Genomic DNA, 26,134 nt, shown 5'->3' with positions numbered 1-26,134 from the left:
ATAAAAAAACCCTTCTTTTATAACTTTTCTTGTTTTCTTTCTCAATTCTCACATCTCCCTCACTCTCCGGTTCTTGGCTCTTCTAACAGCAAAAAAAATTAAAGAAATCATTTCTCTTTTATTTTCGAGAAGAGAGATACGTTAAAGGTGCGTAATTTACTACCCAGACATCCGAATTCTATTTGATTGAAATCGTGAGTTGATAGTCAAAGTTGGGATCTTTCATGAGGTTAAATTAAAATTTGCTCATTTTTGAGATTTGGGTTCTTTCTCTTAACTCTTGAAAATGTTTTGAATCATAATTTTGCTAGTTCTTGTTCTACTGAATAAAAAATTCTGATTATCAAAGTCTCTACCTTTTTTCTTTTGCTTTCAATTTCTAGCAGAATACAAGAGAAACGAACACTCAGAATTCAAACTTTAGAATGTTAAACATTGAGTCTCTCTTGGTTTAAAAGACTTAGAAAGAAAAGAATAATGTGCCAGGGTGGACCCTTGAACAGAACAAACTTTCTTGTTATTTTAGAATCTCTTAATTCAGGATTCAAGAAAGAACTGATTTTTGAATCTGGTTTTTGCGTGTCCTAGGTTTCGATATCCCATAGAACTTGAAATTCAGGGGATGGAAGCGATGGAACAGTGGAAGGATCAATTAGAGCAGTTGAAGAGTCAATTGGAGCCGTGGAAGAATCAATTGGAGCAGTGGTTGCATCAAGCAATTGAGTATTTGAACCAAATACCCCCGACTCAACTTTATGCTGCTGTTGCTGTCTTGCTCATTTCTACCCTCTTGCTTTTGTCCTGTAAGCCGGCATTGCTTTATAACTATTAATCTTGGAATAAAAGTGCTGTTTATTCTTGGTTTTCGAAGAATTAGTTTGTAGTATTCCCTTAGTTTTCAGATTTTTTTCTTGGGTATATGCATTTTAGAATTTTGAAATATCATTCTTTTCTGATAGGATACGTAACTAGAAACATTTTTCTTGAAAAAAATATGGTTTTGTTTTTTTTTTTTATATTTTATGTGTGAAATTGTTGGGTTTTTGAAGTCAATAATTGGTTTAACTAAATGAATGCTTGTTAGATTTGGTCAGTTGCTGAAAGCATAGGCATCAAGATTATCATCTTGATTAAAACATATTTAGACTGAATATAAACCTACAAGATGTTATATTGGAATGCCTTACCGTGTTTTTTAATTTTATGAATTCCCGGTGTGCAAAGATGTCAGTATAATCCTATTAGGTTGCAATGGCTTCAATAGATGTCTGGATCTTTACATGATTTTGCATTCTATGATTTTTGTTATGAGGCGCTTATTCTTGATATATTCGGTTTCCTTGTTGGAGTGTGAACTTTTACTTATATTTACTAATCTTTTTCTCATTCTTTGTCTCACAGTCCGCTTTTTCAAATGCACAAAATCTAATACCATTGTACTCACCGGCCTTAGTGGGAGTGGAAAAACTGTTCTGTTCTATCAGGTATGCGGTGCCATTATTTGTTTTGTTCCTTTTGAGAGTCTCAAAATCTGAAATATTAAATTCAAGTGTTACTTTGTTGGTTGTGCATGTTATACCAACTTAAGCAAAGATGTCCTGTTAGCTGCCAAATATACAATGTACTACTAAGACATATGTATTCGGTGGCATTGGTTTTTAGCATAATTGGAATGAGTAGTGATGTGTTGTTATAACTTTCTTGACATGATTTCTGTGCCAGCTTCGTGATGGTTCCTCACATCAGGGCACTGTTACGTCCATGGAACCCAATGAGGGCACGTTTGTGCTAAATTCAGAAAGTAATAAGGTAATTCATCTAAACTTGGCTTTCCAAGATTAGTTAACACTTTCTGTTTTCCTTATTTCATTCTGTGTCATCAATTTCAGCTCTTAGATCATTGTCCTAAATTGAACTTGCATATCTATTCTTGACAGAAGGGCAAAACCAAGCCTGTCCATCTTGTTGATGTGCCTGGGCATTCTCGTCTACAGCCCAAACTGGATGAGTTTTTGCCTCAAGCAGCTGGCATTGTGTTTGTTGTTGATGCTTTGGAGTTCTTACCAAACTGCCGTTTAGCTTCAGAGTAAGAATAAACCATAATAATGCACACTCTACACTTCCATGTCTCTTCCTTCCCCACCCCACTTTCTAATTACCATGAAGGATTTAGATGCAATATTGCTTCTGTGCAACAGGTACCTTTATGATATTTTGACCAAGGCAAGTGTGGTCAAGAAGAAAATTCCAGTTCTTATCTGTTGTAATAAAACCGATAAAGTGACAGCACATACAAAGGAGTTCATCAGAAAGCAAATGGAAAAGGAAATGTATGGCCTTGAGTTCATTTCTCTCTACATATTCAATGTTTGCTTAGTTATCTTCTTCTGCAATATCCCCGCATATGCAGCCCTCTTGATCTCCATAAACCCCTTGCTATAGCTACTCTGCAATAGATTACATTTTATGGATTGAAACTTACAATGTCCTGCTTGCATAAACACATATGTATATATGCATTCTCTTTAATTTTTAGGGAACTTGTGATCTTTCCCATGGGTCATTCATTATTATATAATTAATTTTGCGCATTTTTTCCATTTTATAGTGATAAACTGCGGGTGTCGAGAAGTGCAATATCAGCAGCTGATATTTCAAATGACTTCGATCTGGGTGTACCTGGAGAAGCATTTGCATTCTCTCAGTGCAGGAACAAAGTTACCGTCACCGAGGCTTCTGGTTTGACCGGGGAGGTAGCACAAGTAGAACAGTTTATCAGGGAACTTGTAAAGCCATAGGCTAAAGGCATTCTGCTTCCTTTATATCTGTAAAACTCTCTTTGAAAGCTGGTGTAAAACTCTCTTTGAAAGCTGGTTTGGATATTCCATCTTGAACGTTGAAAGAAGGCCTAAGAAAACCATTGAATTTATAAGAGAAAAGAGGAGAGGAAAACTTAGATGTGAACTACTTTACAATATTGTTTCGGATTAGACGTGAATGTGATTGCCAACAAATTATTATATTTCTATTTACTTTTAGAATTCTTTCTTTCTTCTACCTCTGTGATTGAAATGAATCAAAAAATTGTAACCAACGAGCATTTAAGCTATGGGATTATCAATAAATTTCAAGAAAACTATTAATTTTTTTTTAAAAAAATGGAAAACATAATAAATTTGGAGCTATCTGAATGTCATTATGAACTGATTATCATATTTCTGTTAATACCCAAAGTTTGACTTCATCCACCCAAATCATCATTTCTACGTTTTTTTTTTTTGCCAAAAGAGTTTTCCATTTTGGTCTAACTTGCAAGGCGGAATTTTTAGTTAAAATAATTATAGCTTTAATAAAATATCCTTTTTTTTCGGGAAAAAAAAAAACTCAATTTTTCCTGAGTATGAGTTGGGTAGTTGAGTGGGGCCCAGTGGATATGGTTCTCAACGTCAAAGACAAAACGCTTTGAAGGTGTTGTGCTGACTGCTGAGTTAGTACTTCGTGTCGTGTTTGTTGATTACTGAGTTACCGAATCTCAGAGTCAAGCTTCCCAGCTCTTCCCGGCGCTTAGCAATTCCCTTTATAAAAATTCTCTCCTTCCTTTCCAAACCTCTCAAATTTCTTTAATTTTTTGTATTAATTTAAATACCCAGTTTTCGGCATCCAAGTCCTAATCGTTGGCGACTATGGAAGTGTAAGTTTAACTTCATTCGACTGAAATTTTGTTAATTTGGTTTAATTTCTGGTCGATTAGCAAGAATTATGAAAAGGGTAGTTGTAATCTGCTTTAGATCATTCCTATGATTTAGGTATAGTTAATATTGGTTTATTAATGGTGATTTATAGAGTTGCTTCTGCTCCGGGGAAGGTGTTGATGACTGGGGGGTACCTGATTTTGGAGAGGCCAAATGCTGGGATTGTTCTGAGTACCAATGCCCGTTTTTACGCTATTGTGAAGCCAATTCATGACGATGTCAAGCCTGAAAGCTGGGCATGGGTAAGGCTTTCCTTTGATTTCCATGCTTCTGTTTAGTTTTTTTTTTTTCTTTTTATTTAGTTTGCCATTGTTGCATTCATTTCTTTGCTTTTATGAACTCCGCGAGCTGCTACGAATGATCATCACATGTTCACTTGATTGTAAATAAGGAAGTCTGACACTGAATTATAAAGCCAACCCAACTAAATGAACACATGTCAAAATTCCATGCTCGCGGAATTTTTAAACTTCACTGCTGGTGCATAGGATAATGGTGATCCCTTTGCTTAATGTGATTCCCATTTCTAGGTGATGGTTCAAGTGGCATGCCTTATTACTGTTGAAATTCTTGTATTTTTCCTCGATGTAGAAACCAGAGGCCCTATAGTAGTTTTCTTGATTACTTTAATCAGAAATTTACTAAAAAATGCTATTGTAACTTTCACTGGATAAGTGTGCTTTACTGATGAAGAAACACTTGGTCTGAACTCTTGTCCTCTATATCCTCTTTCAGGCATGGACCGATGTCAAACTAACATCTCCTCAGCTTTCCAGAGAAAGCTCATACAAACTGTCTCTGAAGCATTTAACGCTTCAGTGTGTATCTTCCAGGCAAGGTTTCATCATATGATGGAAGTGTGTTTTCTCTTGCATATCTATATTGCGTCTTTTTTTGAGTTTGAAGGACATTAGAGAAAGCTTCAGTAATTTCAGTGAACCTTAGTTATTCCTTAGTTCTTTTTGTTCCAACAATTATACCAAATTTAAGTCAAATTATTAGAGCAGCACTGGATTGTTAAGTTGTTTTACTTATTTTGGCATATGCTTCCAGTGAATCAAGGAACCCTTTTGTAGAAAATGCGATTCAATATGCTGTAGCAGCTGGACATGCAACCCTTGACAAGAATAAGAAGGATGCATTAGACAAAATACTCTTACAAGGTAATGTTTAATTCTGCATTTTTTATTCTTATTTGAATGGAAACCATAACTTAGAAATCTAATTTTGGAACTTAATTAATCATTCAGGTCTTGATATCACAATCTTAGGTTGCAACGACTTTTACTCATATCGAAATCAGGTATTTTACCTTTTCTATTTAATACTTTCTTTATAGAACATATCTCTTGAAATGTGCATTTACTACTTATTTATTATGGCATGTAAATTCTGGTAACCCTTGCCCATTCTTTTATGTAAGTTCTACAATATAAGCTGCAATGTGTTCTTCTACAGATTGAAGCTCGTGAACTTCCTTTGACACCAGAAGCATTGGCTGCTCTGACACCTTTTACATCAATTACTTTCAATGCTGAGGAATCAAATGGAGGAAATTGTAAACCTGAAGTTGCAAAAACTGGATTGGGTTCATCAGCAGCAATGACAACTGCTGTAGTTGCTGCTTTACTTCATTACCTTGGTGTTGTTAACCTTTCCGCCTTGTCTGAAGATCCACACCAGAAAAATTCCATGGATCTTGATGTCGTGCATATGATAGCTCAAAGTGCCCATTGTATTGCCCAAGGAAAAGTTGGCAGTGGCTTCGATGTGAGTTCTGCAGTCTATGGGAGTCAGCATTATGTTCGTTTTTCACCAGAAGTGCTTTCTGCTGCCCAGGTCTCTCTCTCTCTCTCCTTCTTTATGGTTGGGAGTAAGGAATAATGTGCAATGGGAAAGATCTGAATACATCTCAATTGAACATTTAATGCTATTGCAATGCTGCTTGTGGGTCACCACCTAGGCTGTTTCTCATGGATAAATATATGGCTTTTTGATATTTTTATATTTTGTATAAATGCACGAAGTAACTGGCCCGCCGAAAAGAACGCATGCAAACATTTCTCCCTTGTATTTGATTTTTCTTAATAGGTTGCCTTATTTGCTACCTTATCAACTTTTAACCACTTATTGGACACATTAAGGTCTATATAACTCAGGCTTGGTCAAAGCTTTCTTGCCGTTAGATTACCTCGTTCTCAAACAAGTTTCAGTTGCCCTATTTTTGGTGTTTTATCATTTAGGAGGGTAGAATACTTCCACAAACATCTCATATTGACATTGAAAAAACAGTAGACTCAAATTTTAGCGACTTTTTTTGGGATTCTTTGTAAGATCTCTTGTAATGTTGCAGGCTGCAGTGCAAGGAATGCCATTAGAGGAAGTCATTGGCAACATTCTAAATGGAGAATGGGACCATAAGAGGACTAAATTCTCTTTGCCACCATTAATGACACTTGTAAGCATTATGAGTTTCATCATTTACCACTTAAATTATAATGCTTTCGTGAGCATATATGGTATGTTCTCTATGTGATTCTGCTTAATTAATTAAATCTTCTCAGCAAATTAGCTCCTTGTTAGTTATTCACTTACCAGGTATAGGAGTTATCAACTCGCTCCTTATTACTTTCTCACCATGTATTTTTCTGCTTTATTTTCTGTCAAAGCTAGCTTTTGCGTATTTTTAGGCCCCAATGTTATTTTTGAAGAGTGAGTCAGGATAAAATCCCTAAATGGTTCTTCTTTTACATATGCATAATTATTGAAGTGAAGATGTAGTGGTACAATCACGTAGATCTGGATATTGATATGGGCAAAAGGATGATTGGAAACTTAATCTAGAAACATTACTCAATCTTATTCATTCTCTTCTTTTTTTTTTTCTTTTTTTGAGGAAATGAAAGGTGGCATGTAAATCTTGTTACAATATTTTTGCTAGCAAAAGCAAGTATTCTATTGTCACAAGGATTGTTGTGCTGTCACAGTTACTAGGAGAACCCGGAACTGGTGGATCATCGACACCATCAATGGTAGGTGCTGTTAAAAAATGGCAGAAGGCGGATCCTGAAAAATCCCAAGAAACATGGAGAAAGCTGGCTGAGGCTAATTCAGAACTTGAGAAACAACTTGACATGTTAAGCAAATTAGCCAAAGAACATTGGGATGCTTACAAATGTGTGATTGATAGCTGTAGCAGGCTTAAACCAGAAAAGGTACGTTCTCAGAGTACTCCCCTAGCGCTCAAGAAAACAACAATAAAATATAATTTCCTAGTGATGCTTTTACTGAAAAAAATGAACATTTTGTCTTTCTGGATTGCACTCATAGCAAGAAAAAAATTGAATATTTGTCATACCAATTATTCAGAGCAGTCGCTTGCTCAGGAAGATTCTCTATTTCTGAGGATAACACCGGTGTACTCATACCAAACTATTGTTTGGTTAAATTGTCTTGTCAAATACAAGTACCTTCCTCCATTATGCTCTCTTTCCTTCCAAATGATGATTATTAAGATGGTCTGTTAAACCAATTGCATGGACAGTGGATGGACGGAGTTACTGAGCCAATCAAAGAAGCAGTTGTTAAAGCATTGCTACAGGCAAGGGATGCTATGCTTGGGATCAGAAATCACATGCGACAAATGGGAGAGGCAGCAGGCGTTCCGGTAGGTCATTGTCTCTTTGATTTGATGCTTTCTTCTTTTCATCTAGTCATTCTTTTTCTTTTTCCATATTCTCATAAAATGTCCTTGTTTAAGCATTTGCATATTTGTTAAAATGTTTAATAAATAGCAAGAGGTTGAATTTTTTTTATCTTTTTTTCATCTGATTTATTAAGAGGTTAATATTGTTGACATGCAAAGCTTGATTGATTTACCGTGCTAGATCCTAAATGGACTATCCTCTTTTTGATTTTGGGATGCTCCAAAAAACTTGTCCCTTATCAAAAGTCAAAGGCTAATTATTAGCAAACTTTTCGACAACACCTGTTAAAATTTTATCTGCTACTTTTCAAAAAAAAAAAAAATTATCAGCTAAGGAGTAGGGATACGCTTCTTTGATGGGTTCCAAAATGTTGTGTTATCATTTTAGTTTAGTGCATTACATTCAAGTTCTACATCCTGTAAAAATTTTTGAATATAAAATTGCAGATAGAACCCAAATCACAGACTCAACTTTTGGATGCTACTATGAATATGGAAGGAGTTTTGTTGGCTGGGGTTCCTGGAGCAGGTGGATTTGATGCTATCTTTGCTGTTACCTTGGGGGATTCCAGCAGCAATGTGACAAATGCATGGAGTTCACACAATGTCCTGGGCTTGTTAGTTAGGGAAGATCCTCAAGGTGTTTCTTTAGAAAGTGGTGATCCACGAAGCTGGGAAATTACATCTGGGGTTTCTTCAGTCCATATCAAGTGAGCTTGATTTCTTTTTTTGTATTTGATGAGGTAGGAATGCCATATTAAGGTTTGGTGGAAAATGTGATTTCCTACAGAAATTGTACTTTGTTTTGGAGATTGATTTAATTGGGAAAGGGTTTTAAATCGACAGATAAAGCCTTCTCTAAAAAATCAACTGTTATACATTTAAGTTCCTTGAACAATGAATACATAGAATAAGAAAAAAAAAAATGCCCTTCCCACAATTGGTAAGGGTTCATCTTGCTTACTTTTTCTTGAACAATGTTTGACATTTTAGCAGGAGATCTTGTTGTTTCATCAGGGAGCTCCTTATTGAATGCAATCATTGGCACTATAACCTTCTGTGGACATACTAAACAAAAAAATCAACAAATCTAAGCTCGTGTTAATCTCCTTAATAGTTTTCCATACTCTTTAGAGGGGGTGCCAGAATTTTTCACTGCAGAACTTGAGCAACTAGTTGAGATGTGAGGCTATAATCAGCTTCTGAATTTCAAGTTTGTTTAGCAATATTTTTGGTGTGAAGACCATCCAATGATCTCTACTTCATGCATAAGGCTAGCTCGGATTTGCAACATGAGCAAAGGTCCTATCTGCACATCCTGAACAATTTTTGTAGTGATTTCTTCAAAACTCTGCCATTATCCTCATTATTCTGGAACAGTTCTCAAAACTCTGCCATTATTAGCTTCATTATTCTGAAACACAATCTTTTAGCAAGAAAAGATGTGGTTAAAACAACCTCTGATTTATGTGTCTTCAGTCTTATGTAGAACAATTTTCCTTTGTATAGAAGGAAATAGCATCCCAAGGCAGAGGGAAGGAAATGATGACAATGGGAATTTTATCATTTCACCAGTAATCCCTACAAGAACAAGTTCCATCTTTAAAATGGTGGAACCGATTACGATCTCTTACTGTAATTTCACGTTCATAGATGAGGGATATTAGTTTGGTATACGTATGACAGTCATTGCACATCCTGAGGTTTCTAGCTAATCTTATAGGAGAACCCTGAGATGTATGTATGAGCGCAAATGCAATGGCTAACTTCTGACTATGGCCTTTCAATCTCTGTCTCTTCTCTTCTTCATCTACATCAAGCAATACCTGTGATGAATCTGGGGAATAACCTTCAAATTTTAGCTGCCATTCCATCTGGTGAATCATCTCGTAGACACTTACACATTGAGGATGAGACGTGTCCTGTGAAACAAACTTGTGGATTCTTCTCCCCACCTCAACCAGGCTAAAACCTGGCACCTGGTGCAAACCCTCTCTAGCCATTTCCACCCGAATTTTAGCCACCTCCTGCCACCTTTGAGCTCGTGCATACATATTTGACAGTATCACATAGTCACCGGCATTTTGCAACCTCGACTGGAAAAGATGCTTAGCTGCAATCTCTCCTATTTCCAAGTTACAATGAACTCTACAAGCACTGAGAAGGCTCCGCCAGACCACATCATTGGGCTTGATAGGCATGCTCTTGACAAACTCAAGAGCTTCATTGATCATCCCAGCTTTTCCCATGAGTTCTACCATGCAACCATAATGCTGAACTGTTGGTGTTATCCCATGCTCAGATTTCATTCTGTCAAAGCATCGGAAGCCCTCATCAACAAGGCCAGCATGACTGCAAGCACTTAATACACACACGTAGACAACATCATCCGGGTCCAGACTATCTTTGAGCATCTCTGAGTATATCCTTAGAGCTTCCTCACCATGTCCATGCATGGCAAGTCCTGAAATCATTACAGTATAGGACATTTGGTTCCTCTTGCCCATTTTCCGAAAGAGTGATAGACCTTTCTGTAAACACCCGCATTTGACATACATGTCTATCAAGGATGTCTGTACTATAACATTGAGTTCACTAATGTTCCTCAGCAAGGACCCATGTGCGCACTTCCCCAAATCAAGAGCACCCAAATAAGTACAAGCAGAGAGCACAGTAACCAGTGTGCTTTCTTCAGGCCTCCAACATCCCTCACTACTCATGTTCCCAAACATCATCAAGCACTCGTCCCATTTTCCAAAACTAGCATGCGCTGCAATAATAGCACTCCAAGAAGCAACACTCTTTTCATCCATTTGCTCAAAGATTGCACAAGAATGTTCTATCTCCCCACATTTGCTATACATATTGATCAAGCTGTTCTGTACGTACAAATCGCTTTCAAGGCCAAGCTTAAATGCATGCCCATGAATTTGCTTTCCTTCTTCTTGTGCCTGCAACCAGGCACATGCCTTGAAAAGAGCAGGATAAGTGAAATTATCAGGCTCAACTCCTTTTTCAAGCATCTCATAATAAAAAACTAAAGCTTCCTCAAAGGTCATGTCTTTGACATGAGCTCTAATCATGGTATTGAATTCAAAAGTACCCGGTTCATCAATTTGTTGAAAAATGGAACAGGCATAGTCCATGCTACCCCCATCTGAGAGGGCACACGCAGCCAGTAGATTGCTTGCACAAAAGGAGTTCCAAAAGAAACCCCACTTGACGATCTGGGCATGAGCTTGCCTGAATTCTTCCATGTTCTTGCACCTCTTCAGGATAGATAAGCACTCCTGCTCCTTCAACCTCAAACTCAACTCTGGGCTTTGTGGCGGATCTACAGGTAGTGAAAAGAACTTGGTTTGCTGAAGGACTGAAGTCCCAGGCATCCTGTTATCTACATCATGGTTTACCAATCTAAACTGCCATATGGAATAATACGAGAACCATAACCTTCTTTTCAACAACAATCAAATTTCCATGGAAAAGAGGTGCAGAAATTAGAGAACAAAAGTGAAGAAAACAACATTGATGATAAAAAAGAGATGGGAAAATGACAATGTGAAACTTATGACCTTTGGTGCTAGCAAGGAGGTTGGCAAAAGTGACAGAATTTGAGATTATCGTATTTAGTGATCTCAACTTGAGAAACACAGCTTGAAGTTGGACTGAAATCAGAACAAAAGTGAAACGAGAATGAATTTGCAGCAGCTTTGGAAGTAGTGTGAGAAGAGCTTGTTAAAGGAGTTTGAATGTCATCCATGGGATTGAGAAGAGAATCCCAGCCAGGGAAGTACAGGTCAGATTATCGGACGCGTAGATTCTGGATAGGATAATGTTTGGGAAGAGTTTGGCTTCATTAGATTCCTTCTTCGAGTTTCAGTGGCCTATCATATCTTGCCATCTCATCTCTATGGACCCGGTAAAACCACAGCCACACGTCTGAAGGTTAAAAAACATATAAACCTGTGAACGTGCTCCTGCCCCATGATCACCTCAACCAATAAAATATTAGCATGTTTCACTGCAAGAACAATCAGTTAATTTGAGGATGTTTCCCTGCCCAAGCCTTGCTACACTTGTGCAAAATAAATAGCTCAATCTTGTGTGGGAATTGAGGTGATCATAGAGCAGCAGGAGCATAGTATTCAAGAGTTAAAATTAAAAAGACAGCAAAAGTAAAAATGAAAAACATAAACATTCCAATTTGATTCATGTGTAACTTCTTTATCTAGAAAGCATGATACAAATAATTAAAAAAATAAAAATGAAAGACACGAGCTTGATGATGATCTAAATTACTTCCAAACTTTAGCCTTAGTTAATCTTGGACCAGGAGAACCCAAAAGCCTGGAATTTAAATTGGGTTTGGTGTTCAAATCCCATACATATTTAGGCTAAGATTTTCAGCCCATTAACCACTAGGAGTCAAGATCCTGAAGGCTTGGCCCATGGCTTGCACCTCAGCTGGCGGCCTTGGCAGCCCTAGCTGACGTCTGGGTGTTCACTAGGATAACTGGCTTAGAGCCTTCAAAATGATTGATCCAATTCTGAATGGTTCACATCAAATGTGACCGGTCTAGAATACCTGGTTTGTTGAAGAGAGGGCATTGGTCGAGTCTTGACCGTATAATAGCAAGAGGCCAAGAGCTAAGCCACATCGATCGCTCCATTTTTTTTTGGGACCCTTTACATTCTGAATTCTCTGCATGCATTCATGTTCATGTGCTCATAGTAGGTAGCGGAAATGATTATTAGCATCCTGCATTGCAAGGACTTAGAACCCCCTCCTCTTTTTTTTGGTTTTCTTTTTATTGTTTCCATAATAAAAGAGTCGAATTTAAAATTTTCAAATCAGAAATAAGGTGTGGACACTATTGAACTATTATTTTCACCTAGAGCAATGATTGTACAACCTTTTTCTTTATGTGTACATATTGCTTCAATTCCTTGGTCTGGGTCGAAACATACTGATACCTAGTTTCACCATCTCTGTAAAAGTACGATGCATTTCATTTTTAAAAGCACTAAATTTGTATACTTAGACAGTGTTACAATAGACCGTGGAAATGGTAAACAAATTTTTTTTCAACGACCTGTAAGATATTTTACATTATATAAATATTTTTTTTAAAGGCTCGAAATCGTCGAATATATATTCATACTTAGGACATAAAGAGAGAATAATCCTCTAAAAGAATCCTAGGAAGCAGCAGCAAATGGGGCCATCCTCAAAATATTTGCCAGTGGTAGATCTCCCCATAAGGTTTGTCCACCTGAGGCTCCAACCCGACCATCTGACTGTGATTCAAGGCTAAAAACCATTGTATAAAAAAATAAGGAAACAATAACGGATCAAAGTGTTTAAATACTTTAATCAAGCTGTTAGAATTCTCGAACCCCAAGAACTTGAAGAAGAAGAACAAACTTGTGTGACTCAAATACCGCAAAGAACAAATCGGAAAAGAATGGTTTAGGTTTAGGTTTAGGTCAAAGATTTAGGCTGGTTGGAGCCTTGGGTGCTTTCATTACATAAAACTATCAAAACAATGCCCTCTTCTTGAAGCAAATCAAAAGGCGGCGTTTGATGAGATCGACTACGCGAAAAGGGTGACCAAACCCAAGGTCAAGGAAATGACATGTTATCACCAGATGTAAAGACAGAAGAAGGTCCCAAACCAGTGATAAAATACAAGCGGAGCACCCCAGTGAACCCTGACTGTCTTCGTTTGTAGGGAATTCAGATCACAATTTATTTTTTATTCAATGGTCCCCAATTCGCATTAATTACTGTCCTCTCTCATGTCCCCTTTGCCACTTTGTATTCATGGGCTATCATATTTGACATTATTAATTTTCTTCACCTTTTAAAAAAGGGAAAGTATGTACTATCATATTACTATTTTTTATATTTATATTATAAATTTTCTGAAAATTTTAATATAAAATATATTAATATCAAAAAATTTATTTTATAATTTTATAAAAATTAAAAGGATACAAACATTTAAAGAACAAAAAATAATATTTATTATGGATGATAGATTGCCTATGGGACCAGTGGGCTATCCATTTGTTTATGGTCAAACTCAAAGTGGCATACCTTTCAGAAAATAAAACATTGTCCTACTGTGCTACTGCTCCCTCCTTCACTTGCATTATCCAAGGTACTTTCAACCTTTTTTTTCTTTTTTGTTGTTGCAATTTTAGACTTTATATATATGACAAATATGATATCTTTTATATTGAGTTCGTTAAAATTAAAAAGAGGTTAAAATTTAGACATTAAAAGTTAAATTTTATCTTGTTTTTTATAAGAAATAAAAATATATGACTAAAAAAATGCAAATATATTTACTACTATAATTGTGACTTTTATGTACATGGATGCGCACAAACACTTACATATAAAGAATGGGAATTATAAAATAATTTTATTTAATTTATTTTTAAAAAATAATAGGTCAAATAACATATTTTATTTTATTATTTATATTTTAGGTTGAAAGAAAGAGGATTCAATTTTTTCTATTTTGAGTAGAGTTTAAATATATTATTCGAGTCAAATAATTAAATATTTTAATATATGTATGAATTATAGGGCGATATAAAATATAAAGTTATTTTTTTTCATATGGTTAACTATTATATGTTTTTGTCATTATATAAAAGATCACATCATGTAAAAATTGATTGCATGAAATATAATTTTAAATATTTTATTTATAAATTATGAAATTAGCAACGCCATGTCAGGATCGAGCGCGGGCCTACCCTGGCCCATACCTGAACCACAATTTCCACCACCGCCCAAACAACACAGATAGAGGAGTATCTACCACCATCGAAAGAAGCGCGTGAGGCAACAAGCCTCCGGCTAAACAAATATCTTGGTCGTGTGGTTCGACATCACTTCCACCAAACGCGCGAACTATCTGAGCGTGAACACCACCCCCCACACGAGCTCACGACACCGCAACTACATCTACTACTGTGTAAGGAAAATAAACTAGAAAAAAAAAAACATGAAAGCGGGCCCACATTTCCCTCTCTCTCTATCTGTAGTTTTCACCGTATCATCATAGTCTCTCTCTCTACATCTATCTATTTCTTTCTCTCTCCACAAATGGCTTTCCTTTTTTTGTGCAGAGGGGCTTTTAAAGGTTTAGTAAATTTTCCGTCTGGGATTTCTGTTCTTTGAGTTCTTCAAAGCACAGAAACGAAATAATTCAAAGAAGCTCAGAAAGCAAAGAGCTTTTCTAGTTGTCTTCTCCTTCTTTAAGTTTCTTACTTATAGATTTTTGAAGCCGGCCTTCTTTCTCTCTGAGATTTACTTTCAGTTTTTGTCCTCTTCTTTCAGGTATCTTTTCTCTCTTGACTTTCCCATTTTCTTTCTACTCTTTGCTTTTATCTCCAATCACTTTAGAAAGTGGCAAGATGAGCTCAAAAAAGGGTATTTTATCATATTCTTTTTGTTTTGATCCCTTTTTGCTGTGCTTGAACAAGCCTTGGTTTTTCAGCTCCTAGGGCTTTTTTCATTTTTTTTTCTGGGTCTGGTATACTAGTATATTTGTTTGACCCTGGTTTTTCAATGTTTGGACAAGTATGAGTGGCTTTTCCTGTGTCTTGAAGCTTCACTAGCTCATATATGACTGCTAAAGTTTTTGACTGTGGACTGATTCAATTTTGTTGTTCTAATTTTATTTTATTTTGCTATTTTTAGCTGAAAAGACTTGCAAGGCTCTTAAATATTTAATTTTAGTTCACATTCAGCTTGAAATGTCTATTGTTTGACTATGAATGAATTCAATCTTACTTCTCTCTCTCTCTCTTTGCTCTCTTTTAGTTAAAAATGTCCTATATTTTTAACATGAATCTGTGTTATTTGACTATTGTTTAACAATATTGTATGGCTTTACTATATTGTTGTTAAAGGTCTTCTCTTGGACTTAGAAGGTGGAACCCTTTAGTTTCGATTTTAATTTTTCGTATCTGACAGCCAATTGGTTTAGTTAGATGCTTACCAGGAGAGTAAGTGTTTCAGGCTTTCAGCTATATGTAGGTCAATTGAAATTTTAAAAAAATGCCAACATATGCGGTGAATTTGCTTTTGCATCATTTAATTCCGGTCAAATGATTGATCTTTTCCAATTTATCCTTTCAAACTTGAAGGCTTTCATAGGTTGACAATTTATATGTTGAATTATGGTTGCTAGGTGGCTATTTCTAGTTTCATTTCAAGTAAGCATCACAAAAGGGCCCCAAGAATTCACTGTTCTGGTGATTGCTTTCCAGGTAATTTGAGTTGCAAGTTATCTTCTCTTGTTATTCTGTCAGAAGCTATGAGGATGTCCAAGCAAATATCTGTATGTTAAAGAGCATAGTTGGATCAATATGGCTAATGCTTGAGAAATTGTAGTTTGAGACTCTAGCCCGGCATATAACACTTTGGTTTTATATTGGAAGAAATGGAGCGGAAGGAAGGTGAGAGTTGGAAAGAATTAGTCAGAAAGATGCTTCCACCAGGTGCCTCTCTCCCTGAAGATTCATCAGAGCTTGATTACTCTATAGCAATGGAGTATAAGGGTCCTCCAGTTGCCTATGAAGTACCCAGAGTTGAGCCTCTTGATGTAAATTCACGTGCTATCCCTACTGCTGAACCACTATCGGAGTCTCAAAGGTCAGTTGCTAATGCTGGTCCCCCAGTGATTGAACCGATCCTCTTACCAGTGTCTTATATTGCTGGTGTCACAAGTCCGCCTACTCAGAGTCCAAGGGTTTCAGCAAGCTCTGAGTCTGTTGTGTCTGTGTTGCAGAACCCTGATTTTTCTTCAGCTTCTCCTTCAGCTTCTCCTGGTTCAGTTCGCAATCCTCAGAGTAATCCTCCCAAACAAGTTAATGAAGTGAAGAGAGTGCCAGTTGTAACATTTAATACAGTTGAAAGGTCAGAGAGGAAAGAGGTGGATTTGGAGAAGCCAGTTTTTCCTGAATATGTTGGGGTTTCAAAAGAAAAGAAGAAGAAAAGAAGAGTTTGTTATCGTTGTGGTAAGAGAAAATGGGAAACCAAGGAATCATGCCTGGTTTGTGACGCTAAGTATTGCAGCAATTGTGTGCTTAGGGCAATGGGCTCAATGCCTGAAGGACGGAAATGTGTGACATGCATTCGCCAGCCAATTGATGAATCAAAGCGGTTCAGACTCGGTAAACATTCCAGGCTCTTGTCCCGATTACTCAGTCCTTTGGAGGTAAAACAGATCATGAAAGCGGAGAAAGAATGTTCTGCTAATCAGCTCCGACCAGAGCAGCTAATTGTGAATGGATTTCCATTAAAGCCAGAAGAGATGGCAGAATTACTTGGATGCCCTTTACCTCCTAGGAAGTTGAAGCCTGGCAGATATTGGTATGACAAGGAATCTGGTCTCTGGGGAAAGGTAAGTTCGTATTTGTGATATGGTATTTTATATTTCACTTGGCCTTCTGTAATTGAACAAATAAGAACGGTAAACATCCAGAAGGTGGGGACTTGATTTGATCACCTCTTCTTATTGATTTGCAGGAAGGAGAAAAACCAGATAGGATTATTAGTTCAAACTTAAATTTCACTGGGAAGCTTATGCCTGATGCGAGCAATGGCAATACTGAAGTCTATATGAATGGCCGGGAAATTACGAAACTTGAATTGAGGGTGCTAAAGGTAATATAAAAAAGCTATTATCCAAGTAACTTGAATCTGTAAAATCATTAATTTCCCTTGTTGGTTCTTTATCATAACCATTTAGAAGTAACAGATTCTTTTTAAGAAACACTAAAATGTCTCACTCTTCTGTATTATGCATTTTCTTTTTGACATCTTAGTATATGCTTAGCATCAGCATCTGATAAATTGTGAATGGGAATAAAAAGTTGTATCAAAGGCATTTCTTCATTTTATTTTAACTAATTATTGATGTATCCCTTCATTATTTTCAGTTGGCAAATGTGCAGTGTCCACGTGACACTCATTTTTGGGTCTATGATGATGGGCGGTATGAGGAAGAAGGTCAAAATAACATTAGAGGAAACATCTGGGAGAAGGTATGTAAACTTCCAACAAGCTAAACTGTGTCATGAGTATTCTATGTGATATGATTTGGATATGGATTTTGCTAGACAGGCATCAACTCGTTTTGTCTGTACCTTGTTCTCTTTGCCTGTGCCCCATGGTCAACCTCAAGGACTAAGAGAGGAGGCTAGCAATTATACTACTGTTCCAAATTACCTTGAGCAGAAAAAAATCCAGAAGCTTCTTCTACTTGGGCTTCAGGGCTCTGGAACCAGCACCATATTCAAACAGGTTTGGCCTTCTATTTGTTGCTAATTAACTATTTTATTCCAAAAAGTATGCTGCATGATGCTACTCCAATTAAGTTTAAGATGCATGGAAAATACAATTAGCATCACTTCTGAAATTTATTGTCTAGACGGAAGTTGGCATGTATATCTTGCATGAACATGAAGAATGTCTGTCATCCCAATCCGTTAGTTGATGTGGAATATCTAAGGATGTGCAGTCTATGGTTTAGAATTGTGGTTTGGCATATAGTTCAACAATGTTTTTCCATGGCATGGGCTGACTGTTTGGTGGGATATGAATTTCCTTTTTCCTTCTTGCTTTCTTGGTTTAGGAACAATTGGTCTTATGGTGTGTGGATGATTAAGCCTTGGGAAAATTCTCCATTGTTCTTAACTGATAAAATCCAGTTACTAGCATCTTCTAGAGAACTATGTCATTTGCCAAATTGAGCATACAGAAGTAGTTGTTACTGTCTTTCCTTCCAGTTGATGCCATTTCTCTAATGTTCGCTATGCATTATTGCACAGGCAAAATTTTTGTATGGAAATGGGTTTTCTGCAGATGAACTGCAGGATATCAAGTTGATGATCCAGAGCAATATGTACAGATATCTTAGCATATTACTGGATGGGCGGGAGCGGTTTGAGGAGGAAGCTATGTGTCGAATACGGGAACTAGGTTCTGATAATCAGCACTGTGAAGCAAGTAATGTTTGCCAACATCAAAACTTTTTCTGATTTTATACATAGTCTTGAGCTTAAGTAGAACTTGTTACTTCCAAATAGACATTTTATGCCCTATAGTCTTTGATGTGCAGTCTGCTTTGTTCTGTTTTTTAAGTAGCAGAGAGGGAAGGGGGAAAATGTTTTTGACATGTGCTTTATAGAAGTTTAGTACATGATGATACTTCAAAGGTCTCTCACGGTGGCCAAGAACAAAAAGAATTATTTAACATCATTGCTACTTTTTCAACATCTAAATGATACCTTAATCTTGGTTCAGATGGAGAGGTCGACTCTGGTGAAATTAACCACTGTGTCTATTCTATCAACCCAAGGCTAAAGCATTTTTCTGACTGGCTGCTGGACATTATAGCCACTGGGGATTTGGATGCATTTTTCCCTGCAGCAACACGTGAGTATGCTCCATTAGTTGAGGAGTTGTGGAAAGATCCTGCTATACAGCAAACATATAAAAGAAAAGATGAGCTTCACTTTCTTCCAGATGTTGCAGAGTATTTCTTAAGCAGGGTATGTCATCTTATTTTTTGTTGACTTTGTGGCCCATGTTTGACATTTTATGTTGGATATATTGGTTTCGTTGTTGCTAAATTTTACTAGTGTCATTTGATATTTCTAGTTATTCAACTCGAAGAAGATTCCGAAACAAGTGAACTCAATTCCACAGCAATATCTGTGACTTATGTGATATGCATTTGTTTCCTTCAGGCTGTTGAGGTGTCAAGCAATGAATATGAACCTGCTGATCGTGACATTCTTTATGCTGAAGGGGTCACCCAAGGGAATGGTTTGGCTTTCATAGAGTTTTCACTCGATGATCGTAGTCCAATGTCCGAAACTTACACAGACAATTTGGAAGCTCCCTCCCAGCCCTTGACCAAGTAATTCTCTCCTGTCATTCTGTTATTGTCGTGTATGAAAGAATATCAGATTTGTTTTGGTATCATGTGGCTATCTACTATTCTGTTCTTGGTGAATAGGCTACGTGCTTTTTCCTAATATTCATACTCTTACATATTTCAACCCCAAAGCGTATGAGATCTTGAATCTCTAAGCTACTTTTGCATTTTTGCTATTTACAGGTATCAACTTATAAGGGTAAATGCAAAGGGGATGAATGAGGGGTGCAAGTGGGTGGAAATGTTCGAAGATGTCCGCGTGGTAGTCTTCTGTGTGGCACTTAGTGATTATGATCAGATGTGGATAGCTCCAGAGAGTAGTGGCAGTGGAGCACTACTTCAAAATAAGATGATGCAGACCAAAGAGCTATTTGAAACAATGATAAGGCACCCTTGCTTCAAGGAGACCCCTTTTGTGTTGATACTAAACAAGTATGATCTCTTTGAGGACAAAGTGAATCGGGTGCCCTTAAGCACTTGCGAGTGGTTCAATGATTTCAGTCCAGTAAGGCCTCTCCACAACCATCAGTCCCTGGCTCAGCAGGCTTACTTCTACATTGCAGTGAAGTTCAAGGATCTTTATGCTTCCCTTACCGGACAGAAACTTTTTGTGTGGCAAGCTAGGGCAAGGGACCACCGGGTGACCATCGATGAAGCATTTAAGTATATACGGGAGGTTCTCAAGTGGGAAGAGGAGAAAGATGAAAACTACTATGGAGGAGAAGACTCATTTTACAGCACAGACATCAGCTCCTCGCCATTCGTGAGGCAAGAATGATGTTGCATGTGGAATTTATTTGTATTTTTCCATATATAAAGTAAGTTGAAGAAGCCACAAGCGCTTGCCTCTATGCTCTATCTAATAAGGATAGCGGTTTGTAATATTTTTTTCTACAATATCAATTTAATGATATCGGCGAAGGTGTTTCAGGTTGATTCTTTTTCATGCATGGTTTATCAGCTCGCTTCCCAGACTGCGGTAGTCTTGCCTCAAGGTGAGATTTTGATGGGTGTATCTGCACTTTCTCAGATGCGACATAATATAAGCCAGAAGCCAATAGCAGATGCGTTTCATTAAGGAATGCCTTTGCATGTGCCATCCAAATCACCTGCGTTATTATGCTATTCGCAGATGAAATGGGCATTCAACGCCCTTCTTTTACAGAAGCTGATGAGTCAGAAGGGGAACAACTTGAGCTCAATGCAAATTTGGCATGCACATGCAAGCCAAACAACATAGTTTATGAATAAAAAGATGAATCTGAAATGAAACTTAACTTTAATCCACATTAAAGTGGATCATATCTGATTGTATCTAACGAAAAATCCCAATACAAAAGTTGAAAGAACCACCTTAAAAAAGAAAAGGATGCTGTTTTCAATTCTGACCGTATCCTTAGGCAATGCCAGTGCCATTGTAGATCCAACAAATGCTGAAAACTGAAAAGTACATGAGCCGCTCCTTTGAGACGAATGATTTAAGAAAAGGATCTAGTAATATCTTTAAAGGGAGCATACAAAGTTGGCTCCACTGTCCACACGACTTACACTAGTCTCCATCCTCATTGCTCACAAATTGCCTTTCCCTTTTTGTTCTTTCTTCAAATTACGAAATTGTTACAATGGGCACAAAAGGAACTGGGGAAAAAAATCATGATGCAACAAGATCAGGTGTTTCAGCCTCAATCGATAACCAAGCAGTGTGTACTTTGCCCACCCAATTATCCAACCGGTCACGCAAGGATTTGATCTGTGGTATTCCCAAAACTCTCGGCTGCACCCAGGAGACATGAACTGTTCCCTCAACTTGGTCAATTATGCCCTCAATCAGATGAACCTGTAGCGAAGTTCTCATAAAGGTTATACAAGTTACCTTTCGGATTTCTATCTTTCTAAACAATCAAATTTATATAATGATGCAAAGCCCATATGAAAAGAAATGGACAGAGTGGACTTCTACAAGTTTACCATAATCTTTTCTTCCATAATTTCAAGTCCTGAAAATTGTTTTATTCTCTTTTATTTGTGTCCCCTAATAATTTGTATTCCCCTCAGTTTACATCCAAAAGTTTGGCGATTAAGAAAGAATTCTACGACCCTTATTTCCTATCAAGGCGTCACGAAGAAGAACTTAATGAAAAAGGAAAAGGAAATGTGTAAAAACAGAAGACTGAACAAATCTGATGAATGTTTTAACTTACAGATAGGCTCTTCATGAGAAGATGCTCAACATCCTCAATCGACAGTTTTGTTCGCTCAGCAATAACTTTTAATGGAATAGTTCGATCTTCGGATGGGCGGCTACAGGAAAACATAGAGGAGTTTAGCTTTTAACTATACATACAGATATCAGCAACTTACTATGACCTGGTCCATTGGAAGACACTTGCAAACAGACACACCTGAAGATAATCTCCATTAAGCATAGAATATTTATTTTTTCCAATAGCTTCTTCTCATTCTCAACCAAGGCTGGTTGAGCCCTCAATGCAGCATTGTGCACACGACACAATTCTTGATAGCGAACTAAATCCCCTGAGTTGAAGGCCTGGAGGATATAGTAAAGCCACTCAACTTTGGTCCCCAGAAGACTCTTTATCTGTAAAAGATGCCAAGGACGTCAACATCTCAAACATGACAAAGGTAAACACAGTAATGCAAAAAAATTCAGAAGGAACAAAACCTATAACACTAGAGTGGCCTTTCACATCACCTCTAACAACATCCACAATGAAAAATATGCATGGAACTGAAATAGCATAAAAGGAAACACAAAATGGAGAGAACCTCTTATCAGGTGGACCTTTTCCATCACTACTTAGCCACCCTTGAACCTCCACATACATCTCATCAGAACATCATAAATGTCTCATTTTCTTAATCAAACACTATATTGAAAAACTCCACCAACGTTTTGAAGAGCTTTCTATTGACATGATGATCATCTACATTCTTCATCTAATGAAAGCTTGATTAAACAGTCCAAACTAGATTAAAACTAATATCAGATTTTAAATGAAAAACCAGAAATAAGCCTCTTAATGAACCATTGATGGCATTATATCAGACAAATTGCAGTATCAGCCATTAAGAGTTAACTTACACATGCTTAACTCGTTAGAAAAGGAAACAATAAACATGAATATCATGTGAATTAAAGAGGAGGGAAAACAACTGTGGTTACATGAAACTCCTTTGCCTGGGAAAAAATTCAGATGCAATATATAGTGAAGTTAAGTAGCTTGAGTAAGTTGTTCTTACAATAGGATGAGCAAGCAGTTCTCCAAAGTTGTAGATTTTATCTCCCAAAAGAGCAGAAAGCGATAGATCAAATGCCAGATCCTATACAAGGAAACAGATTAAAATAAGATGAAATGAAGTCAAAGATAAACATATCTACTGACTAATTATAAGCTAAACAATACTTACATAAATACATACACACATACATATATATACACAAATTCATTTTCTATGAAGTAATAAAAATAACTTGCTATGTTTGCTATGGTCATAAAAAATCATTATATATGCAATGATCTTCCTTAAGAGAAAGCTTGAGCTTGCAAGAAGCAATTGGCTATGTCTGGTATAATACCAGGTAACTCTCTATTCCTCAATGCTTGTGAGGAACAACTAGAAAATGGGCAGTACACATTGGATGTCTGTTAAAAGGAACACAACATACTCAACCACTGAAGGCAAATGGTATGACCTTCTGAATTATATCAAATAGCAACTAAAACTTCACATTGATTCCATCCAAAGCTGCTAATTATTTTCAACGAAACCTTTTAAATCTAAAATTGGAGCACTTGCTTTTAAAAAAGTAAGAAGAATATGATAAAATAAACTATAAGTGCCATGATACTCTACATTTCCATCAAACTTTCTTTAATTTATTTATTTATCCATCCATTTTTTATGGCTAGGGTCTAAGGAAAGTCCAACCTAAGCCTTCAGCCGGAAAAAAAAATACATATGCATATCACCATCTCACGATCAGCTTTATAGATATGCCATTTTTATGCAGGTTTTATTGTCAAGCGTATACCTACCAGCTCGATTCGTAATCAGCTTTATAGGTATGCTATTTTTTATGCAGGCTCTATTTTCAAACATATACCTGCCAACTCAGTTCATCCAGGTTATGATAAAATTTTAGATACTGGACATAAGAGAAGGGATGTAGCATGAAGGGAAAGGTTCAAACTAGAAAGACTTGAGTCTAGACTTCAGAGGCACTGCTGCACAAGAATCAGTGGATAAAACAATTACTACAGAAAGCAATGATTTCTAGAGGGTACTCTAAACAACAAGAAGTTTGCAACATCAAAGCTTGATAAATGAGTAAATTAATGAGCTCCAGTAATATCACAAGCCAGTAAAATTGTACTGGTGAGAAACATATAAAGCTATAAAGTATGAAGACATACCAGCTTAAAAGATTCTGAGAGAGACTCCACTGACGTGTAAGCAAGATAAAGGAGAGCACTTTTGTAGAATTCGGCAAATTCTTGGCGAAATTTATAATATTGAGATGAAACCCAATAATAGCTAGCATATACAGATGGATCAATGTCAGTCATACTGTCGAGAGTACTCTTTCCATCTTCAAGAAGTTTCTTGCACTCCTTTTGGTCACCCTGCTCGAGCTTGAATTTGGCAATTTGCATCTTAATATAGAGAATTGGCTCTTCTATGCGCTGCTCTCTAGTAGCCTGAAGCTTTTCGATCACCCCTTCAAGATAACAAATAGCAGCTTCTTTCTCTGCGTACTGCCGAGAAACTATGACAGCAAAATGCGCAAGCTTGAGAAGATTAATCTTGGTCTCAAAGTCGGTGATAAAATTATGATACAACTGTATCAGTGCATCTCCAGCCTGATATTTAAGACAAACAAATATTATACGAAGTTAGATGACCTAGCCCACTCCAGAGTAATTATTATCCAAACAAGATACACTGAATGACCTAAAAGAACAATAAGCAAACACGATTGGACCTTCCACTTGTACCGTACAAAAACAAGAGGAAAAAAAGAAAGTAACATAGATAGCTTGCTCCTAACACTTTCCATTCTACAATTATGAAAAGAATCTTTTCCTAAAATAAAAGTGCAAAGCTTTCAAAGCTAATGTTTCACAATTCATATGCTTGAGCTAACTTCCACCCTTCACTACAGCTCATGCAAACGAGAAGATTTACTAGCAAAAATTTTACAAGGTAACAACAATTGCCCCGTTCATAACTCTCTTTTATGCCCAAGAACATTACAATTTAAAAAAAATAAAGGCAAAACCCAACTGTAAGTCTGTAACTACTTTCTTTAATCATCTTTGAGTTATTGAACATCAAAGAGAAAAACATTTTTTTCTTTTCAATTTAAAACTAAATAAAAAGTTAAAAACGAAAACGGTAGAGCAGAACTAAACACCCTAACAAGATCCCAAAATAAAACCCCAATTCTACAACAAAACCCTAACCCCTCAATTAAAGATAAAAAAAGGAAAAGAAAGTAATCAACTCCACTCAAAAACCCCAGCTCCCAAAATCTTAAACCCTAATCTGGAGATCTACAAACCCTAAAGCCGAACAAACCGACACAAGACTGCTAAAGAGAGAAAGAGAGAGGGAGACCTGAAAGACGGTGAGAGCGACGAACTGCTCAAGCTTGAGAGTGAGCTGGTGCCAGAGCTTCTTCTGATACAGATCTGCCAGAGAATTGTACCAGTCGGCTAGCTCTGGGTGCTCATTTCGAAGAGTCTCTAGGTATTGCAAGGCCGCCATCGATCCCGATTTCACCAGCACGGAGTCGAACACAACGAAATAGAAGCTGAAGCGTAAGTAGTTTCTCTCTATTTATATATATTAGAATTATGGAAATGAAAATAAAAAAAAGCTTTTGTTTTCTCTGTGTCTTGAGCTGAAAGAAAAGAATAACGAAACCCGAGAAAAAGAGGACTTATCTTCCGGGTCGGGTTGTTATGTTGTGTTGTGGTATGTAGCGCTTTTAAACATCAAATGGGCCGGGTCGTAGTGGCCTTTTTCGGGTTTCCTTATAGTTGCACGTATCGTGCCTACCTTTAAAATAAATATCTTGATTTGAGACCCACGATTTAGTCCAAACTATATGATTTTGCTATTTAGGCCTTTCTCGAGTAAGCCCAAAAAGGTCCAACCAATATTTAGTCCAAATTATTTGAATTTATAGATTTGGGCCTACTCTAAAAAGCCCAAATTGAATACTCTTGGGTTGAATGTCCAAATTTAATAATGAACCAAAGGCATAATAAACTTTCTAAATTATTCAAAAAAATTAAAATAAATATTTATTCTTTTATTATGTTTAATCAAATCTCTTACGTCTAATAGTTGATTAATTATTATTAATCAAAATATCATTTACTATTTTATTGTATGTGATGCTATGTAATATGTTAACATACCATAATAGATGATTATTTATCAATTTATTACATATAATGTTGATGTAATATATTAATATATCATAATAAATGATGATATGATATGTTGATGTAACATAATAACTTATTGTTATGTGGTATTTTTATGCTCTTCATTAACGTCATACAAATATAAAATGATAAGTAGTATTTGATTAATTATAATTAATTAATTATTAATAATAAAAACTTATTTAATTCAAAATAAAAATATAAAAAATTAATTAAATGAGAAAAATA

At 36.6% G+C, this 26,134-nt stretch overlaps 5 protein-coding genes across 9 annotated transcripts; 3 read left to right on the top strand and 2 right to left on the bottom strand.

Moving 5' to 3' along the window:
* Positions 1 to 3: 3 nt before the first annotated feature.
* Positions 4 to 3,032, top strand: LOC110409619 (uncharacterized). 2 transcript variants are annotated; one of them, XM_021419045.2, is made up of 7 exons: positions 4 to 147; positions 589 to 803; positions 1,402 to 1,484; positions 1,723 to 1,809; positions 1,941 to 2,086; positions 2,199 to 2,330; positions 2,609 to 3,032. In XM_021419045.2, exons 2-7 carry the CDS (start codon positions 623 to 625, stop codon positions 2,796 to 2,798), a joined length of 819 nt encoding a protein of 272 aa, XP_021274720.1. In that variant the 5' UTR covers positions 4 to 147; positions 589 to 622; the 3' UTR covers positions 2,799 to 3,032. The 2 variants fall into 2 exon arrangements, with proteins under 2 accessions (XP_021274720.1, XP_021274712.1); XM_021419037.2 differs by having other exon boundaries at positions 5 to 147; positions 1,938 to 2,086.
* Positions 3,033 to 3,476: 444 nt separating this feature from the next.
* LOC110410948 (GHMP kinase family protein) lies at positions 3,477 to 8,412 on the top strand. 2 transcript variants are annotated; one of them, XM_021420908.2, is made up of 10 exons: positions 3,477 to 3,691; positions 3,844 to 3,994; positions 4,488 to 4,585; positions 4,806 to 4,915; positions 5,003 to 5,055; positions 5,211 to 5,591; positions 6,106 to 6,210; positions 6,740 to 6,967; positions 7,297 to 7,419; positions 7,906 to 8,412. In XM_021420908.2, exons 1-10 carry the CDS (start codon positions 3,684 to 3,686, stop codon positions 8,170 to 8,172), a joined length of 1,524 nt encoding a protein of 507 aa, XP_021276583.1. In that variant the 5' UTR covers positions 3,477 to 3,683; the 3' UTR covers positions 8,173 to 8,412. The 2 variants fall into 2 exon arrangements, with proteins under 2 accessions (XP_021276583.1, XP_089639404.1); XM_089783278.1 differs by lacking the exon at positions 3,477 to 3,691 and having other exon boundaries at positions 3,830 to 3,994.
* Positions 8,313 to 11,265, bottom strand: LOC110410935 (Tetratricopeptide repeat (TPR)-like superfamily protein). Of its 2 annotated transcripts, XM_021420897.2 has the most exons (2): positions 10,562 to 10,835; positions 8,313 to 10,427 (listed from the first exon to the last, which is right to left on the bottom strand). In XM_021420897.2, exons 1-2 carry the CDS (start codon positions 10,691 to 10,693, stop codon positions 9,027 to 9,029), a joined length of 1,533 nt encoding a protein of 510 aa, XP_021276572.1. In that variant the 5' UTR covers positions 10,694 to 10,835; the 3' UTR covers positions 8,313 to 9,026. The 2 variants fall into 2 exon arrangements, with proteins under 2 accessions (XP_021276572.1, XP_021276562.1); XM_021420887.1 differs by having other exon boundaries at positions 8,313 to 11,265.
* A 3,282-nt stretch (positions 11,266 to 14,547) lies between these two features.
* On the top strand, positions 14,548 to 20,363 carry XLG3 (extra-large GTP-binding protein 3). 2 transcript variants are annotated; one of them, XM_021436961.2, is made up of 10 exons: positions 14,548 to 14,815; positions 15,672 to 15,750; positions 15,922 to 16,886; positions 17,012 to 17,149; positions 17,425 to 17,529; positions 17,609 to 17,788; positions 18,316 to 18,493; positions 18,791 to 19,038; positions 19,237 to 19,409; positions 19,611 to 20,363. In XM_021436961.2, the coding sequence occupies exons 3-10, from the start codon at positions 15,924 to 15,926 to the stop codon at positions 20,203 to 20,205; spliced, it is 2,580 nt and encodes an 859-aa protein (XP_021292636.1). In that variant the 5' UTR covers positions 14,548 to 14,815; positions 15,672 to 15,750; positions 15,922 to 15,923; the 3' UTR covers positions 20,206 to 20,363. The 2 variants fall into 2 exon arrangements, with proteins under 2 accessions (XP_021292636.1, XP_021292628.1); XM_021436953.2 differs by lacking the exon at positions 15,672 to 15,750 and having other exon boundaries at positions 15,751 to 16,886.
* Positions 20,364 to 20,625: 262 nt separating this feature from the next.
* Positions 20,626 to 25,362, bottom strand: LOC110422928 (26S proteasome non-ATPase regulatory subunit 13 homolog B). Its single transcript, XM_021436974.2, has 6 exons — positions 25,068 to 25,362; positions 23,864 to 24,310; positions 22,689 to 22,769; positions 21,830 to 22,026; positions 21,629 to 21,728; positions 20,626 to 21,264 (listed from the first exon to the last, which is right to left on the bottom strand). Exons 1-6 carry the CDS (start codon positions 25,215 to 25,217, stop codon positions 21,079 to 21,081), a joined length of 1,161 nt encoding a protein of 386 aa, XP_021292649.1. The 5' UTR covers positions 25,218 to 25,362; the 3' UTR covers positions 20,626 to 21,078.
* Positions 25,363 to 26,134: the final 772 nt, after the last annotated feature.

Source organism: Theobroma umbraticum, unplaced genomic scaffold, assembly GCF_002168275.2.
Source record: "Theobroma umbraticum cultivar Fairchild unplaced genomic scaffold, ASM216827v3 scaffold_30.0, whole genome shotgun sequence".
In the NCBI taxonomy this organism is placed as follows: domain Eukaryota; kingdom Viridiplantae; phylum Streptophyta; class Magnoliopsida; order Malvales; family Malvaceae; genus Theobroma; species Theobroma umbraticum.
The sequence above is the reverse complement of the archived record's forward strand: the minus strand, read 5'-3'. Positions and strand labels throughout refer to the sequence as shown.